The sequence below is a fragment of the Poromitra crassiceps genome (assembly GCF_964638095.1).
Source record: "Poromitra crassiceps genome assembly, chromosome: 4".
In the NCBI taxonomy this organism is placed as follows: domain Eukaryota; kingdom Metazoa; phylum Chordata; class Actinopteri; order Beryciformes; family Melamphaidae; genus Poromitra; species Poromitra crassiceps.
Genome location: NC_139626.1, coordinates 76304960 through 76324462, shown reverse-complemented (window position 1 = coordinate 76324462; position 19503 = coordinate 76304960). Strand labels below are relative to the sequence as shown.

At 43.1% G+C, this 19503-nt stretch overlaps 1 protein-coding gene across 1 annotated transcript in view; it reads right to left on the bottom strand.

Moving 5' to 3' along the window:
- Positions 1 to 19503, bottom strand: part of LOC310775946 (uncharacterized protein) — a gene marked incomplete at both ends in the record, with an annotated part of 94887 nt that overhangs the window by 59051 nt on the left and 16333 nt on the right. Inside the window, 2 exons of the mRNA XM_083636069.1 lie at positions 4846 to 5074; positions 5263 to 5341. Coding sequence (XP_083492195.1) covers positions 4846 to 5074; positions 5263 to 5341 — 308 coding nt within the window. The remainder of the gene's footprint in view (positions 1 to 4845; positions 5075 to 5262; positions 5342 to 19503) is intronic.

The following is a 19503-nucleotide window of genomic DNA, read 5'->3' as shown; positions in this document are numbered from 1 at the left end:
TTTTGGGAGAGGGCTGGAGCCACGCTAAGTGACGGTATCTCCATAGTGGTAGAGGAAGTGGAGGAAATAATCGGAGAGGGAGCCTCCATCATAGGCAAATGGATGGCTGCCTTATTTGCCCAAATATGGCCCTCTCTGCTCCTGCTCCTAGGCCTCGTCGTCTCTGCGGCGGTTGGCTGCAGGCTGCTCAAGGGAGGAGCAGGAGCTCTAGCACGTCACTGCTGGAAGAAGAAGGCTGATAGGCCGGATGACAAGAAGCCCCTCCCTCGGATGGGGGAGGGATCAACCGCCCTATAAGAATTCACAACCCGTGCGGCTGGGCCATTCTACTTCCTGGAAACTACGAGGTGAGCAACTTGACCTTGAATTGAAAGCAACGCAGCAATCCACAGCAACAATGGCGAACAATACCACTGCGGCCCCGGAAACAATTCTCAACAGAGTGAGTACTTTCGAGTATACAAGTATTTCGATCAGCTGGATCATTTTCTGCTGCATGGGAAACTGGTCCCTGCGAATTGTGACTTTGATTCGAGGGCTTATAAAGATGATTGTCTGCAAATTACAGAAGAAGCCAGAAATACTACATACTGGGCCGCTACAGACTAAACCTGAGAACTGGTTCTCGATGGGAGAAGTGCCAGGGAGTGGCAGTAACGATCTGGCTGATTCTTGATAGATTGGCGATTTCCATCAAAACCCTCCTAATACCAGTAGCCGTTTACGAAGGAATGCTGACCGTTGCATTGTTGGCCTATCACATGATCAACTCCTGCCACGTCAAACAAGGAAGAGGGCGTTTGCTGCTAAGACTCTGCCCGGCTGTGATTTGGGGGATTGGTTGGGGAATAGTTGCTGCCCTCTACTGGCTGAGTTGTGTGGATCAGCTCGCTGTGATCACATGGTTCATGACGTATGCAGCCATATTTCCCAGAAGAGATGGGGGCCTGGCGAGGCCTACCCCGCCGGAAGCCCGCACCCCAGCAATGGTGTGGGCAAGGAACCGGCGGGATACCGAAGCTGCACGGGACCACAATGAAGGGGACCCATGATAATATGGGTCACCCTTGCCATGCTTGCTCGCTACTGCTACATTGCACAATATAGCCTGCATTTTAAGAATTCATGTTACCCACTGTTGCAGGGGGAGGCGTTCTGCATCTCCTGTGAAGAAGGCCTCGAGAAGGTCCTGGCCCTGTGGGAAGTGGGGGGCATGTTCCTGTGTCCCTCCTGCTACCAACGTCAGGGCCCAGTCCAGGCAGCAAGGGGGATCCTTTGCTGGGACAACACTCTGACTCTGCCAATGATGCGGCCTGAAGCCTGTTATAGGTTGGAAGCACAGGCCACGGTGGTGTGGAATTCCGCCAAAATGGCCCACACCCCTGGAGCTTTGGCCTACGCGAACTTAATCTTCTTCCCGGCATACACCAAAATATGGAGGTTTCCTGATGGTACACGGGTATCCTCAACCCATTTGGGGGATGGCCGTTTCGGGGCCATCGGTGAATTGGTGCGGCCGCCAACAGCTCCCACAGAAATGGTTTCGACCGCCACCCAAACGGAGGACCCGCAAGGCCGGAGCGAGAATGACACCGGCCCATTTTCGGTCGACACTCAGCCTATCCGCAAGGTACCGCGGCCAAGGGCATTAGTCAATGTCACAGCACAAGACACAAGCTCCAACAATAGTGCCGCCATGACGACACCTCTACCCCTGACGGATGAGGGATCGTCCGGGGAAGGGGAGAGGGCCGAGGAGATAATAAAGGAACTTGCCGCTCTCGCCCACCCACCTACAACTATACGGGTGGGGGACAAGGACCTCAGCCGGAAGAAACAGGCAAGCAAGAAGAAAAATATTGGGCCTCTTCCCCCGCCAGCACCTCATACCAGGCGCATGGACCAAGCGGTGGAAGAGGGCCCCAGCAGTACCTCTACCGTTGACTTTTCCTCTGAGGTACAACACATTTTGACCAAAGAGGTGACCAACAGTGCATATGCTTATTCGGAGGTGAGCACACCAGATTGGGATCCCCCGACCCCAGTGGGACCGGACCAGGGCCGTCCGCAGACTCCGGACTGGGCGATGCCTCCCCCACATCTCTCCCCGATCTCCCCGATTTCCCCCCCCCCCCTCTTCTCCCCACTTTCCCCCCCCTTCTCCCCACTCCTCCCCCTGGCGTCCCCTTTCTATCTTACATCACCCTACCAGGTTACGGATGTGTGGAGGAGGCCCTCGAGACGGGTGGGAGAAGACGTACTGGATGTATACGGCGATGCAGCAAGCCCCCTGGTAGTCAACATCTCGGGGTCTCTCTACGATCAACACAAAAAGGAATATAACCGTAAGGGGGATGCTGGTGCTGGAGCTGATCTCGAGGAGGGGGTGTCGAGAAGGTCGCTGCCGATGATGGGTCAGCGACCTAAGGTTATGAGGTCAGCTCGCTGGGCACCTGATAAGAGCCGCAGATCACCTGACAAGGATCGCTACCCCGCTAACCGGATTGACCCGGCGCGCCGTGTGATCAAAAGACAGTGAATGATCCCCTAAGAACTGCCGTATGATAACCAAATGCTTGTTGCTGGAAGCTAAAGTGTGAGCGAATAATTAATGATGATTAACAAATGTAATAACCTCTTGTAACTGAAGTATTAAATATATCCCAGGGAAATGTAATCAACTGTTACCATGAATGAAATTCAGAGAAACAGAGTAAAGAGTCAAGCCGTGTAATTGGTCCCAGATGGAGCACATTCCGATGCTGTGTTGTCATGCAGGCTGTAATGAGGAGCAGTGTATGAAGGAGCTGTGATCCAGTGAGCTACATTCTCAATGTATGATTCTCTATAGTGGAGAGAGTGGAGAAAAGGATGTAGCCATTCACAGTAGTCCATTTAACGAAGCAGGATGTCCCATATATGGGGGGCTGAGTCGCACAGGAAACAAGTCAGAAGGAAAAACCTTATAAGGAATTATAAGAGTCGCACAGGAAACACGTAGGAAGGAATAGCCGAATATGGGCGAATGAGTCGCGATGACTTGCCATAGGACGGTATAAAACCGAGGAGCTCTGGCTCAAACAGGGCCAGTTCGCAAGCTGCTACGGAGCTCTCCCTGGACGGGAGACTTCACTCTGGATCTTGTAAATGGATTAAGGATTGCGAGCATTTTCCAACGGAGTACACACAGAGGATTATTTCAAAGTTGCGCACAAGGACAGAGCATGAATCGCGGACTGGACCATTCCCCTTAAAGACTTTGGAATACTTTTGGACTCTGTGCATCACTCTCTGCTCGCCTCTGAGTCAGTAAGGAAGTCGGGAACTCAATGAGGCGGCCGCCTCTGAGTCTTAAGCAAGGAGCTTTCCCCAGGACACTCGCTGCTCAGCGGAGAAGGGCCCCGGCTGGGGACCTTGCGCTCATCCTCTCTCCACCCAAAGTAACTTGATGAGTATACCACCATTGGCATTAGTTAATTAGTCTCTATAAAATGATATTGTATGTAACTGAATTACTGAATGAAATCAGTTGTATAATCAATGCTAGTGCTGTACCCTGCTAAAGCTTTAAAATAAAACAATTCAATTGGATTTAAAGTATTGAAGTGGACAATGAATTATGTATATTTTCCCTTGATGGTAATCATATGGCTAAAGGTGCGTGTAACATTCTAAGGTTCTTAAGGGTTATCCTGGCTCAGTTAAAATAGCAGTGCCCCTTTGACTACTTTGTCTAAGTCAATAAACATTTCCTAGTCGATAACAAGTGCAAGATTCATAAGGGAACGAGCTGCCATAAAAACAGACTTGACTGTTCTAGTTACGCCCGGCTCCAGGCTATTCAGCCGAGGCCGCTAGTCAGTGGAAGCGGGGCAAGAAGTTTGGAATAAACACCCGGCAGTTAGAGGTAGGCTAATCGTTCCTGTCCTACAGCTTAATTAAAGTAGCAGAAGCTAGGTGGAGTTATACACATCAAGCTGTTACTTTCGGACCCGTTGAATGGAGAGCTGTACTACCAGTATTAGGATCGGTCTTAACTATACTGAGGATATTGGCAGAGAATCACGACAGGAAACATGAGAAATGTGAACATGTTTTTGTAAATGTGTATCTCCACTCCATGACAGCTCATCACTGGTGAGTGAACAAACAGGTCCTGATTGTGTGCAGCTCAGTGTGAAAGACAACTGCTGTGGTGCTGTTTTGTTTCCCAGTGTGCACCACTGTGTTCAGTGTATTACACTGACATTAACAAATTCATAATTTTACCAGATTATCCAAAGAGAGTTCGCTCATTGACCTTTCAATCTTTAAATGAATAAATCTTGTTTGGCAAATGTTTAGATTTTGAGAGTTTGGACATTGTTATGGCTTATTTGATTTTAAACTATAGCCACTATATGCCATAAAGTTCCAACACAAAGGTAGGCTACTTGCAGTTTGTTGATCTTGTGTTCTTGTTGGCTTAGATTATTTGGCTTATTCCAAACAAATAATGACTCAAATACATTCTGAAAAGTAAAACAGGTCTTTACAAGTCAAAAGAAATCAAAAGGAGAAAAACTCAAAATGTTCTCCTTTTTATACACTTGTTTTGATCATATTCTACTTTTTGTCTTTGTTGCGATTGAGAACTCAGACGTCATCTTCCAGCTACGGCTTGCACACCTGATTCAAATTAATTAGATGGGGCGTCCCAAATGATTTGCTCCTATATTATTTTGCCAATCTTTCACCTATAGGTGGCGTCATTGTCTTGAAAACAAAAACTGACTCTAACAGACAATGCATCACGCATTCTCCACCATCTCTCTCCATGATGTTAAAGCTGTTAAAGCCTCTTACTTCTCTGCAGCTCCTCAGCCAGCTCCTCTTGCTTCATTCTCCTCAGGAAGAGCAGTGTGATGTTTAGAAAAGCCTCTCTGCTGCTCCTCCTCTGCTGTTCCTCCTCACCATCTACAACCTCCTCATCCTCCCTCTGACTCTCTGAGTATTCTTGGTACTCTGCATTCAGAACCCTCTTGAACCTTTTCAGCTCCTTCTTCACAAAGGTGACGATGTTCTCCTCAAGCAGCTGCAACATATGAATTTAACTTTCTGACTGAAGTCATGGAACACAACATCAGATCCATCATAGAGTGAAAGTCCGCTGCTCTAAAGAGTGCAGCTTGGAGACTTGTTGGAGGTTGTTTTGTATTTCATTTGTAGCTGAAGTAAAATGTAAAGTCAAAGGTGTTGTTGTTCATTTATTTATTTACACACCATAAATATGGAGTCCAAGTCTGTCTGATGCTCCTGGGCAGACTGACCACTGGGAACCTCTTTGCTTTGATGGGAAACTCTGTGGAGAAAACATTGAGAGACACGCATGCATGCACGCATGCACGCGCATGCACGCACACACACGGACACACACGCACACACACACACACACACACACACACACACACACACACACACACACACACACACACACACACACACACACACACTCACACACACACACACACACACACACACACACACACACACACAGAGTTAAGAGTGCATGTTCTGGACAGAGATATCCTCCAGGATAACTGGTAGGAGTTATTAGATAGATAGGAGGCAAACCAGCAGGGTGCAGGTCCACTGACAATTCCTTTTCTACCCCACCCTTCCCTACCAGGCACACATTTTGGTCTATTTTTCTTAACAGAGGACAGGGGATATTTAGTAAGATAGCTGGTCAACAGTATTATGCCATATAGAAGTGGCACATCATCTGAAAGCTGGGAACCTGAAGGTTAATTTGAGATGGAGCTCAGCACTATGTGTCAAGTCATAAATCTGTAATAAACGTGTTTTGGTTCGGCGCCTATTCAAATGTTGAAAATGTTATAAGTAACTACTTGGTTTCCTCCTCCTATCATGTCTGATATGAATGAGGAAAAACAATGGCAGGAAATATCCGCTCATCTTCAGCTGCCTGCTTTGTTCTGATTTAAGGTTATATAGTTTTTGCTGTTAGCTTGTTATTACTGCTGACTAGCAGTTCCCAACCTTTTCCAACTCAGGGCCCACTTGAAAATCTCAAAACTTTTTGCAGCCCACCTCCAACTCCATAAAAAAGAATGTGTACTCAGCACTTTATATTTTTCCACAGTCACTAACACAGCATCTGAAACATGTTCAGCATTTTCAGTTTTACAGTTTTCAAGGAGCTGTCCATCAGCAAGGGGTTTTAAAATGTGTTTAATGTAAACACACACACACAATCCAAATGATTTGGCGGCCCACTTGCAATACCTCCGCAGACCACAAGAGGGCCACAGCTCACAGGTTGGTCACTGGACAGTGTATGTGTGAGAGAGAGCAAGAGAAGGAAACAAAACTTCTGAGCTTTCAAACAAATCTTTATTGACAATAATGTCAATAGCCAGAACAGTCCACACATGGGCTGACAAGCCATTTTATTTTCTATTTTACATGCAGAGCAGGGGCGGTTCTAGGCCTTTTTTGGGTGGGCTTTAGCCCACCCAAAAATAGTCTCAGCCCACCCAAAAAAAAAAAAAAAAAAAATTCTCTCCAAATCCATGGTGGTCATTAGCTCATTGAGTGCCAGCCACTTTTGGAGAACGGACGCTCCCAGTCCCAGAGTTTCAGAGCGTTTTCAGTGATTTCTCGAGGCCCACAGAATATTGTGTGATATTACTATGTAAACACTGAACACGCACAAAGAACGATGAGACTCTCTTCTATCATCTACAAAAAAAAGTTTATTGATATCATTTTCCGTTCTTTAGTTATCAGCCGGAGAAGATAGGTTGATTTTAGCAAAAACACACGTTTCAATTTAGAAGCCTTTTGTGAAATGAAGCATTTCAAGCACATCATTGACTCTGAAGCTAATATTTTCTGATGTAATGACACCTCAAAAATAATTTCCTTCAATAAAACAGTGAAAACAAAGGAATTTTGTTTGGCCAAATAATATTTTTTAGCTGCAACCAGCAGCGCTGGCCCCTGCATGCGCAGACCCTACACCTTCTTGCTGGTCTTGATTTACTGCTGGTGGGCATCAGATATTCTAGCTTGTTTGCCTGTCTCTCTGTCTATCGAGCCTGCTGCTGTCTGGGTCTGTGTTTACTGTCAATGGTTGTATACTGCTCTGCGTGCCCCACCCCCCTCCTCCTCCTCTGTGGGAGTGTCTCTGGGGCTCTGCTGCTTGCTCTGCGTTTGCTCTGTCTGCACTGAAAAGTGCGCTGCATCCCCCCGCTTTTTCACAGCGTGTCGCCGGCTCCCAGCTGAGAATAATGCAACTTTTCAGAAAGACGCTGGTGTCGGCAACTAAATCATATGGAGGGGCTATCGCAGCGGAGATGGAGGAGCTCAATTGTGGCAGCAGATTGACTGCTGTTCACAGGCACAGCTAACGTTATGCTTCATGCATATCGATGCGATTTCCGTTTCCTCATGACTTCTTCTCTCTTTTTTCCTCGCCTTTCTCTAATCTGGAGAGCACTGTCGCCACCTAATGGGTCCCTAAAATAGCTTTTACACATTCAACATGCACCATACTTTCACAGGAGATGGATCTGGCTTTGATCCACGTCCCACCGTCAAAAAACGCAATTGACGACTTTAGTCGTCATTGGCACTCAACGTTACTATCCGAATTGACGACTAAAGTCGTCATTGGCACTCAATGAGTTAGTAGCAGTTTCTGTTAAAATTATCTTTATTTATTATTTATTTTTGCTTTAAAACTATTTTTTAATTTTCTGCTTAAAGTTCATGAAAAAAAGTGGCATTCTTGTTTTTTCCCACAATAATTTCATAATACCATTTGTAATGCCACCGTTGTAGTGCTGTTGTTCAAAATTACAGTACATTTTCTCAGATTTATTGGTGTCTTTCTAGTCACACAATTTAATAGTCAGTGTTTCCCATACACTGATCTATTTGTGGTGGTACACCCTACATAGATTTTGACCCCCACAAATACTGCCACATATTAATTTCAACTAGTTGACTGCAAACTCCTGCTTTAGTGCTTACAGTATATTATTATCTTGTCGGAATATTATTCCAGCCAATAAGTTAGGAAGTTCCCTTTTGATTTAATTTTACTTTTGTTTTGCCTACAAAGCAAAATGTTACTTTACTTGAAACTCCCCTGAAGTGATTTTGGGATTATTTATGCAAGCATAATTCTACCATATAGTAACCTGTATGCCGAATATATATAGTATATATAGGGAAACAATTATTTTTTCATCGCTGTAAAACCACAGAACGGTAAAGAAGATATTGATGTGTGTAGTTCTTCATAGATCTAGTGTCTTCATTTTGATCTCAAAGTGCGTCAGTTTGATCCATTTTTACTTGAAACTGTACAAAATTTTCTTCCGGGGGGCATGACCCCGGACCCCCTAGGGGTTCAGTGGTCCATGACCTTTGGGTGGGCTGAGCCCACCCAAAGCTCTGATGCTAAAACCGCCCCTGCTTCTCAGAGACTGTGGCTTTGCTGAAGATCCTCATCACAACTCCAATGATGACAGCTGAATCTGAAAGATGCTTTTCAACACTGAAGAGAATCAAGAATTTCCTCAGGAACACAATGACACAGCATCGTCTTAATGCATTGGCTATGCTTGGAGAAGAAGCTTGTCAAAAGCATCCCCGACTTTAACCATAGAGTCATTGAGCGATTTGCATCTCTCAAGGACAGAAGGGCAAAATTTATGTACAAAAAGTAACTGCCCATCTTAGTTTCTGAATTTGAGAGACAGAAATCAAGGCATTGAAAGTTTTTACTTTTTTTTTTTACTTTTTACTAAATACCTCATCTTTATTACCTTGACTTATTGTATTGTCTTGTCTAATGCACCTAAGGGATTGCTTCAATTTTGTTCTTAAACTTGTTTTTTTTGTAACAGTGACAAATAAAGCTCATTCATTCATTCAAAATAGACCTACATAGACAGTGGGTCATTGAAAGTGCTTGAATTAATACATTTTGAGCAAGAATAGAAATGTAAGTTCTCTCTTCTTCTTTTTTTACTTTATCACAGAGAATGCTTCATCAAAATGCATATCTTTTTCTTGAAAGAATTAAAGACTGTACTTGTAATATTTTTCTTGTCATATTGTCTTCTTCTAACAGTCTAACTAACTGGTCGTGTTAATTTCTTCAAGTACAACAGTATTTTGTCTTGTTTGTTAACTGGCTTTCTACTCTCTTAAATGGTTATTATTTTTGTGCCCTGAACTGATGTGTCTACATTACTTTTGTAGCAGTAAGATTAATTCTATGGTGAGATGTTCCCTATATTCTCATGCTAAAATTGACTAAATCCACATTTTAAAGCTGATATTTAAAAAAAATCTTCCTGGGGAGGATGTCCCCGGAGTTCCCTAGGGGGTCTGAGGTCCCTCTCACTTGCGCCCCACCAACATTTTGGATCACCAGCCGCTACTGGGCTATAGTTGAAAATCAACGTGGCATTCCGAGGAGAGAAGAGTATATGTGCAGGCCGAGTGGAGAGTGACATCCATGCCGTGCGTAAATGGATCCAAGCAAGGATTTCCTGCACTGCACGGAGATGTGGAGACTGTCTGTGGTCAGGCGTATGTCTGCGTTTGCGCTAAGACCAGCTATTTCCTCGCGTTAAAATTGAGAGCACCCAAGGCGATTTTTTTCTAACACATTGCGCTGGAACGCCTATTTTGGAACGGGCAACGCCCAAACCTCTCTTTGCGCTCGGAACATACTGACGGTATCTTGCCAGAGCGCTAAATGACACTTGCGCGAGACAGGTGATAGGCTAGAGGCCTACGGACACGCCTGGACCATGCCTACACCTGCGTCATCCCAGCGCAAAACTAGACGGTGGAGGCAGACGATAGCTTAAAGTCCCTGGAAACCAGAAATATTTTTTTATTATTTAGCATTTTGAGTTCATCACATCACAGGAACCTATGTTAATAAGCCACCAGCCAAATTTGAACGATGATGAACGTCGCAAAGTATATAAATTTAGGTTTGACAGTCATGGCAAAAGTCATGAGAATCAATTAGATTTTAGAGTGTATATTCTCCCGCGGACTGTGTGGGCGTGTCCCGTCTGCAGCAGGTCTCCTCTCTCTCTCTCTCTCGGAGCAGACCTGCTGGAGGAGACCTGCTTGGAGGAGACCTCTCTCTCCGTTAACGGAGAGAGAGAGAGAGAGAAGGAGAGAGAGAGAGAGAGAAGGAAAGAGAGATGGAGTGTGTGTGTGTGTTCGCGCGTTGCTCGACGCATAGCACAGACAGAGAGGGTTTACAGAGAGGAAGAGATCTCTGCGCTGCGAGTGCACAGCGCTACTGTGTGTGTCAGTGTGTGTGTGCGCGCGTGCGTGCATGCGTGTGTGTGATTCGATTAAATCTTATGACGTGATAAGATCATGCATTTTAGCACCGCGCGCACTGCTGTCTTCAATGAGGAAATGGAAATCCAGACCTTGTAGAAAAGTGTCGATTTTTGGGGTTAGGGTTGAAAGTAATGTCAACTTACTTTCTGAGGCACACAATTACGCACATAAGACCCTAAATTTAATAGTTAGAAGGTTTTTGTGGATTTTGGTTTCCAGGGACTTTAAGACGCTGGGAAGATAGCAAAGAGGCGTGCAAACGCAACGCAAACGATAGCGCCGTACAACGATAGGGCCCTTAAAGTGTAACTTACCCCAAAACACTTTTTTTCAGCTTTTAACCAATATATATGGCTTTTGGGGTGGTATGTGAAGGATTCTGGTCAAAATTTCCACATTTGAGACCAATCTGTCACAATTTTACAAACCCCTATCATTTCAGCAACATAAGTTCCCTCTATGAGTTCAAACCTGCTTTTTTTGTGCCCTCAAATGAATGGGAGATTTGGTACATCATGACGTCACGGTGGTATTTGCGCGTGCCCCACTCATGTGAAAAATGTTTTTTCCCCCCATGTGATTATTACTGTAGTTCACGCGGCTCAAGCCCTTTAAGAGCAATGCATCCATGGGTAATCGCCTACTGTGGCTAATGTTAGCGACTAGCTAGTATGGCAGTAAAATGCCACTGAATGACCAAATTGATATAACTTTTAACCATTTCGAGTAACACTGTTTCCATACGGATCACCAGCGTTAGTTTGTTGTTTATAAGGTGGCTGTATTGATCATTTATCGCTCTCTATCTCTGATACTCTGAAAATACTGGGAGGCAGGCCATCTGTCGATGATTTGATTTGACAGTTCTGGGCACTGCCGTTGGCGTTGGCCAATCCTGCCGTGTTCCACCCTCAAATCAATTGTGTTCTGGCGCAAAGCGAATGGGTTTGGACGAAACAGTCTCGAGCCACTTACGTTATCTTTAGAGGACCGCAGTAATTACAATATTCCTTGAATGCAAGTTTAACTAAACAGTTAGATGTCCTCTGCATTCTACAACAAATAAAGACATTACAATTTGTTTTATTTTGTATTTTACATACTTATTGGCCAAGTTATGATAGTTTATTCTGCCAGGGTACAGAAGGGAGTATAGGCAGCCATCTTGCATGCAGAGTTTTCAAATCCAGTAGAATACCGTTTTGCGACTTCCAGTTGAGCATGCGAAGGTAGGAGGCAGAGACGCAAGGTGGCTCTACAAACAAACATTTTACTTTGAATTCTTTCTAACTTTGGTGACCAGTATTCAAGCTCAACCCGAGCCAAACCTTCGCCAACATACACGCTGTCCATTACTGGCTATGCCTTCCTCCAGAAAGGGCGTTAAACCCAAGCTTGACATTACTGAAGAAGTTGCTAGTGCTAGCCAACTAGCTACGACCACGCCAAGCCAAGACGCCAGCGCTACTCCTGAAGAATGCGCCCTGGACACACCACTTCCTCAAGATTTAGAGAAGCTACGCGCGGCAATTCTCAACGATATAACCTCAAAGGTCTCAACTTTGCTGAACGCCGCTATAACTCCGGTCAACGTGACACTAGAATCTATCAAAACAACTATCAACGCACAAAATCAGCGTATTACACAGGTGGAAACGTCACTCTCTGACCACAGTGATAAACTCGTTGAACTGGACTCCTGCTACAGCGCACTGAAATCGCAAAATGAAAAGCTGCTGGATAAAATTGATGAACTAGAAAACCGTTCACGTCGTTCAAACGTGAGAATAGTGGGACTTCCTGAAAAGCTAGAAGGATTAGACACGGTGAAATTCATGACAACGTTTTTCACTGAAATGCTTGGTGTAGATTCTTTCTCGCCTCCACTGTCACTGGACAGAGCACATCGGCTAGGCAGAGCGACCGAAGACGGAGGGAGCAACAGAGGACCCAGAGCGCTCATCGTCCGGTTCCACTACTACCAACATAAAGAGCTGGTGATGACCAAACGACGCCAAGACATGACCTTTCGTGGTCATAAGTTCCTGCTTTTCCCCCGACTTCAGCGCAAGCCTGGCTAGAAGACGCACAGCCTTCAACAACGTGAAAGCCAACCTCTACAAGAAAAACGTCCGATTCACTCTACTACATCCAGCTCGGCTCCGGGTACACATGAATGATCAGGTTTTCTTCTTTGACAACCCTGCTGATGCTCAAACCTTTTACCATGACCACTGGGGTGAGTGACTACAGACACACATAACGCTACACACAGGCATTGGAAGCGGAGGAACATGACAGGCTGTTCATCAAATTTGTGACTGAGACATAACAAATGGTGAGCTTAACTGTGCTCTGACCAGGATAAACACTAAACGGACAGATTTTTTTTTTTTTTTTTTTTTTTTTTTACATCCTCCTCCCATTACTTTACCTCATGATGCAAAAGCTGGTTGATTTATGAAGAAGAAGAAAAAGTATGGACAATGGAGATTTTTTTGTTTGTTTTTTGTTTCCACACCTGTCTACACCTTTTTCCCTCTCCTGCTCCCCCCCCCCTTTTTTTATTTATTTATTTTTTCTTTCTCATTAAATGTAAACATTAACCCACCATCTGCCAGCATGCCCTATCCAAAACTGTATTTGTAACTCATGACACATTTTACAGTGCCTCTGGGGGTGTGTGTGTGTGTGCGTGTGTGTGCGTGTGTGTGTGTGTGTGTGTGTGTGTGTGTGTGTGTGTGTGCGTGTGCGTGTGCGTGTGCGTGTGCGTGTGCGTGCGCGTGTGTGTATGTGAGAGAGAGTGTATGTGCGTGCTGTCAATGTCTTGATGATTTCAAAATGATGCTGGTCTGGGACTTGCCACCTTAGAGCTCAACTCATATTGCTCAGGCAATCAACTGACACAACACTCGCTAAACATAAAGAGCATTATGTATTATTTCAGAATTAACACTACACACAAAAAAAAGAACTCTATTTGAAAAAAGAGAGAGAAAGTAAAAAAAAAGGGAAAGGAAGGGAAAGAAATACTGTGTAAACATGTTTGATAGTTTGTTTTGAATACACCTTTTGTTAATGTACAGCCCACCAATAAGCCTACACATTGCATGCGCATCGATACGCGCATGCATGCAATGTGTACATGTGTTAATTAGCGTGCATGTATGATATATATGCATACTAATGAATACATGATTTGATGAAAGAATTCTTATACACTTTGAAAGAGAGCCACCCTCTCTGCAGAAGAGAAGAGTATGCACCGGTGGTACTATAGGCCATATGCCTTTTGCCTGCAGTTCCCCATTATTATTTTTTTATGGGAGAACTTAGGACCTATGTTTGTTTTTATTATTTTTGTTGTTTTTCTTTTCGGTATGTATATTTTTGTCCTGTTTCCTATTCCCTATGTTTTCTTTGAGCTTTGCTTGCCTATTTATGTTAGACTCACTGTCAGGGCTATTCTCTTCTTGAACTTCATATGGAAATTAGGAGTTGTTATTTTCTTTACAGTTTGAACAATGCCAGCTGCCTTGGTTCTGTAAGGAACACAGCTTATAGTCCACATTATGTCAGATAACCCAAGAAACATACAAAATTCTTCAGTTAAGATGCTTAGCTGGAATGTGTGTGGACTGAATAGCCCAATAAAACGATGCAGAGTGTACACTCATATTAAAGCATTAAAAGCACACCTCATATTCTTACAAGAAACCCATTTAAAAAAGGATGACCAAAAGAGACTATACAAACCTTGGATCAGCCAAATCTTCCATTCAAAATTCAACACAAGAGCTAGAGGTGTAGCAATATTGATTAGTAAAGCAATTCAATTTACAGCCTCAGATACTATATCAGATCCGAATGGAAGATACATCATTGTGAAAGGTAGTCTATTCCAAACTCCAGTTGTACTTGTGAACGTATACGCTCCTAACTGGGACGATAATGGATTCATGATTAGACTTTTGTCCCGCCTTCCAGAATTAAATACTCACAAGCTTATTTTTGGAGGTGATCTAAATTTGGTTTTCAATCCCTTACTTGACCGTTCCAACCCCAAAAATACAACCGTATCGAAAATGAGTAAGTCTCTGTCAACCTTTATGGAAGACAACGGGTGCGTTGACCCCTGGAGATCACTGAATCCATTATCTAAAAGTTTTTCTTTTTACTCACATGTACACCAAGCATTTTCTCGGATAGATTTTTTTTTTATTGATAGATACTTCCTCAGTTCCGTTACTTCTGTAGAATACCTGGCTATAGTTATTTCTGACCACGCACCACTTCAATTAGACATTTCATTTCCTCTTAATGTTAGAAAACGTCCTCCCTGGCGCCTGGATGCTTTGCTACTCAGAGATAAAGAGTTTTATACCAAAATTTCTGAATCTATAGACAATTTCTTGGTAGAAAACAAATCTGACTTAGTCTCCTATTCACTGTTATGGGAAACGTTAAAGGCGGTTTTACGAGGTGAAATAATAGCTTTTGCATCCTACGATAAAAAGAAGCGCAACAAACTTCTCACCGACCTCACTGCTGCAATATCCACACTGGACAGACAATATGCCACAAATCCATCACCACAACTTCTTAAAGAAAGAGTTGGTTTACAATCTGAATTTAATATTCTTTCTACAAATAATACAGAACGCCTTCTACTACTGGCCCGAGGCTCCTCATATGAATACGGAGACAAAGGCAGTAGACTTCTTGCCCATCAGCTTAAACGTCAAGCCGCCTCTCGCCTAATTCCACAAATCAAAGACAACTCCAATCAAATTACATCCGATCCCCATGAAATAAACAAAGTATTTCAATCATATTACTCCTCCTTGTATAAATCACAACCAAGTAATGAAAACAAAATGGACAATTTTTTAGGTAATCTCATTTTCCCAACAATTGACCGCGAAGAAAAAACCAAACTTGACAAACCTATAGAACTCCAAGAAATTGTCACAGCTATCAGATCTTTACGCAATGGCAAAGCTCCAGGCCCAGACGGCTATGTGGCTGAATTTTACAAGAAATTCAGTGACAAACTAGCTCCAATTCTGCTAAAAGTCTTCAATGAATCACTAGAAAACAATTATTTACCACTATCACTCACACAAGCAACTATAGTACTCCTTTTAAAAAAAGAGAAAGAACCCACTGACTGTGGATCTTACCGCCCCATCTCACTTCTAAATCAAGAACCAAAAATCTTAGCCAAAGTTTTAGCACAACGTCTTGAATCTGTCCTACCAGAGTTAATTTCGGCAGACCAGACAGGCTTTATTAGAGGTCGACACTTGTTCTCTAATATCAGGAAACTTTTAAACATTATTCACACGTCGAACCCATCTCTCCCCCCAGAAGTAATTGTCTCTCTGGATGCAGAGAAGGCGTTCGACCGAATAGAGTGGCCTTACCTTTTTTCAGTTTTACGTAGATTCGGATTTGGTGACACCATTGTAAGTTGGATCCAACTGCTATATTCAAAACCAATGGCCAGTGTCAACACAAACTCATTGCACTCTCCCTTTTTTCACCTCTCTAGAGGGGCACGTCAAGGATGTCCTCTGTCTGCACTGCTTTTCGCTATTGCAATTGAACCTCTGTCAATTGCTCTTAAAACATCACCTAATATTCGGGGCATTACGCGACATGGTACAGAGTACAAGGTTTCCTTATATGCAGACGACCTTGTGCTCTACATAGAAGATCCTATACATTCCATTCCCGCTGCTGTAGAAATTCTAAAAGATTTTGGTTATTTTTCCGGTTATAAGTTGAATTTCAATAAAAGTGAATGTTTTCCTATAAATACCCCTGCTCTACAGATTCAACAAAAAGACATTCCTTTCCACCTCTCTCATTCTGGCTTCAAATACTTAGGTATTAATATCACGCCTAACTTATCCTCTTTGTACGATGCCAATCTTGTACCATTAATAAAAAACATGAAATCCGATCTTCAGCGCTGGAATAGTCTGCCCTTATCATTAGCAGGAAGAGTGCAATGTGTTAAAATGGCTATCTTCCCTAAATTTTTATATTTCTTTCAGTGTCTTCCCATCTTTTTACCCAAAAAGTTTTTCAAGACTATAGACCAAATTATAACCAGTTTTATTTGGTGTAATAAAGTGCCCAGAATTAGTAAATCCATTTTACAGAAAAAAAGGACAGAGGGAGGTCTAGCGCTCCCTAACTTCCTTTACTATTACTGGGGAGCAAACATTCAGAAAATAAATTACTGGTTACACGCCCCTGACACAAATTGGTGCATCTTAGAAGCCCAGTCTTGTCGAGCATCCTCTTTACCTGCTTTAGTCTTCTCTTCTCTTCCTCTATCTCCGTCCTGCCACTCATCCAACCCTATAGTGTTGTCAACCTTAAAAATCTGGATTCAGTTTCGACGTCATTATAAATGTTCCCTACCATCCATACATAGCCCCATTAGAAAAAACCACTTATTCACAACTATTCAATCCTATATTCAACATTCAATAATTGGTACAGCTTAGGACTGAAGTGTTTTAAAGATCTCTATGAGGACAAGATACTCCATAGTTTTGACTCTCTTTGTGCTACATTTAATTTACCCCGTAACAATTTTTTTGCTTACCTCCAAATCCGTCAGTTTCTAAAAAACACGTTTAACTCCTTCCCATATCTTCCCAATTGTTTAAAATGGGAAAAACTAATCTCGAGACCTCCAAACGAGAAAGGTTGTATCTCAAATATTTATACAGATATTACAAACTTGACTGAAGATAAAACACTTAAAGCTAAATCCAAATGGGAAGAAGAATTGACAATGGAGCTGACGGATGATTGGTGGAAAGATGTTCTGAAGAGAGTCAACTCCTTTTCATGTGCACGACTCAGTCTAATCCAGTTGAAAGTGGTTCACAGAGTCCACCTTAGTAAAGCCAAACTGGCTGAAATATTTCCTGAGTCTGATCCAAAATGTGACCGTTGTGGAGAACCCCATGCACATCTCACACATATGTACTGGTCCTGCCCAAAACTGCAAAGTTTCTGGGCTTCAATATTCGACACATTATCTACTGTTCTACACACACCACTACAACCATGCCCCCTACTAGCCATATTTGGCGAACCAGGTGAACCCCTACCATGTACAACCCGAAATATAGATATTATTAGTTTCACAACACTTTTAGCAAAAAGAAGGTTATTATTATCCTGGAAATCTCCAAAACCACCCTCCTTTTCCACTTGGCTGAATGATGTGATGTTCTTTTTAAGTTTGGAAAAAATTAAGTTCTCCCTTAGAGGATCCACTGATGGCTTTTTAAAGTTATGGGGACCCTTTATTGAGCACTTTAACAACTTACATACTCCACACTAAGAAGCGAAGCTGGGATAGTTGCAACTCTGTCTCCAGAATGGTTGTGGTGGTGTATTCCTCTAAGTGTGTTCATATGTACATTCTTTTTTCTATTTTTTTTTTTTTTATTTCCCTTTTGCAAATGTGTGCAGATCCAATATAAACATTCTCAATGGGACCTATCAGATATACTGGTATATTCACAATTTAATACTCACTTCTAATTCATTTCTAAACCCCTGATGAGTCTATATCCCCCCCCCCCCCCCCGTTCCCCCCCCCCCCTATTTTGGTGTTGTCCTATGTTCAGTTAATTTGTTTTGCTTGTTTGTCCTTTTCTCTTATGTTTTGAGTTTTGATGATATAATTTATGTACACAAAAAAACAGGTGATTTGCTACAGATCAATGTACATGCTCTTATGCCACTGAACTGTGTTTCTGTTTTATCACCAATAAAAAAAGTTATAAAAAAAAAAAGAATACCGTTTTGCAAGAAATCTGGGGGGGTCAATCCCCCTTTAAGGAATCGATTCGACCAACCATATCATGCTAACTTGTCAGGAAGGTAGCTCTTTTTCACAGCCTAATGTTGGCAGGTGTAGGTGTGTGTGTGTGTGTGTGTCCGTGTGTGTCCATTTTCAACAAGCTTGTAGCCTTATATTGTTATTTAGCCCTTCTGCTGCTATAGCATGGTTAAATCAGCACATTTTATTTTATGTGTGGGGGGTGGTATACGCAGTGGAAGTGGTCTCTGGGAAATTTGGTTTGGTACATAGGGGTACTTGGGTGGAAAAGTTTGGGAACCATGCACTAGATTATCAGGCCGCTGCGCAGCCTTCAAATCTAGTTTGCTGGGACTCCGGCCCAGTATTGTGTTGTGTATGTAAGGTCTGTGTTCTGGGGAGTTCCCAGCAGCATACACTCCCAGTTTGAAGTCGATCACATGAATGATTCTCAAGATAAACCACTTTTTGTGTTGCCAGTAGGTGGCATTATGCCGAATTGCATGAAATCCAGCACTGCACTCTGACGGGTCCCCTTAAGCACACTGCCCAAGTTATGAAGTTGTTCCTACGAATGGTTTTCAAGATAAAGCACTTTTTGTGTTGCCAGTAGGTGGTGCTATGAGGAATTGCATGAAATTCGGCACTGCACTGCACTCCATTAGGTCCCACTAAGCACACTCCCCAAGCTTGAAGTCGATCGGACAAACGGTTCTCGAGATAAACTGATTTTTGTGTTTGCCAGTAGGTGGCGCTATGCCGAATAGCACGAAATGTGGCACTGCACCCTGTCGGGTTCCCAGCAGCAGGGAGGGGGGGGGGGGGCGGGGGGTGGTTGGCCATTTTCTGCCTTTATTTGATAGGACAGTAGGCAGACAGGAAAGGTGGGGAGTTTGAGGGGATGACATGTGGCAAAGGACCTCGGGTACATGCGCTCTCTCCTGCTGCATCCTGATAGAAACATTATGAACATTGTGAAGGTATGTGTTTTTATGAAGAAGACAATTTCATGTTTTCATTCATCCTAAAATACAGAGAAAATAATTACTTATTTTCAGAAGGATGTTTATCCTTAAAACTTTTAAACACACAGCAAATACTAGAGCTACAGATGCCTAGACATGGCTGACGGCCGACTGTGGGCATGGTGTGTGCTATAGGCGTTTTTCAATCATATCGAATTTCGCAATATTTTTCACAATATCGAATATAGTAATTTTTAGAGTAATTTTTTCGAACAATCTAGATCTGATCGA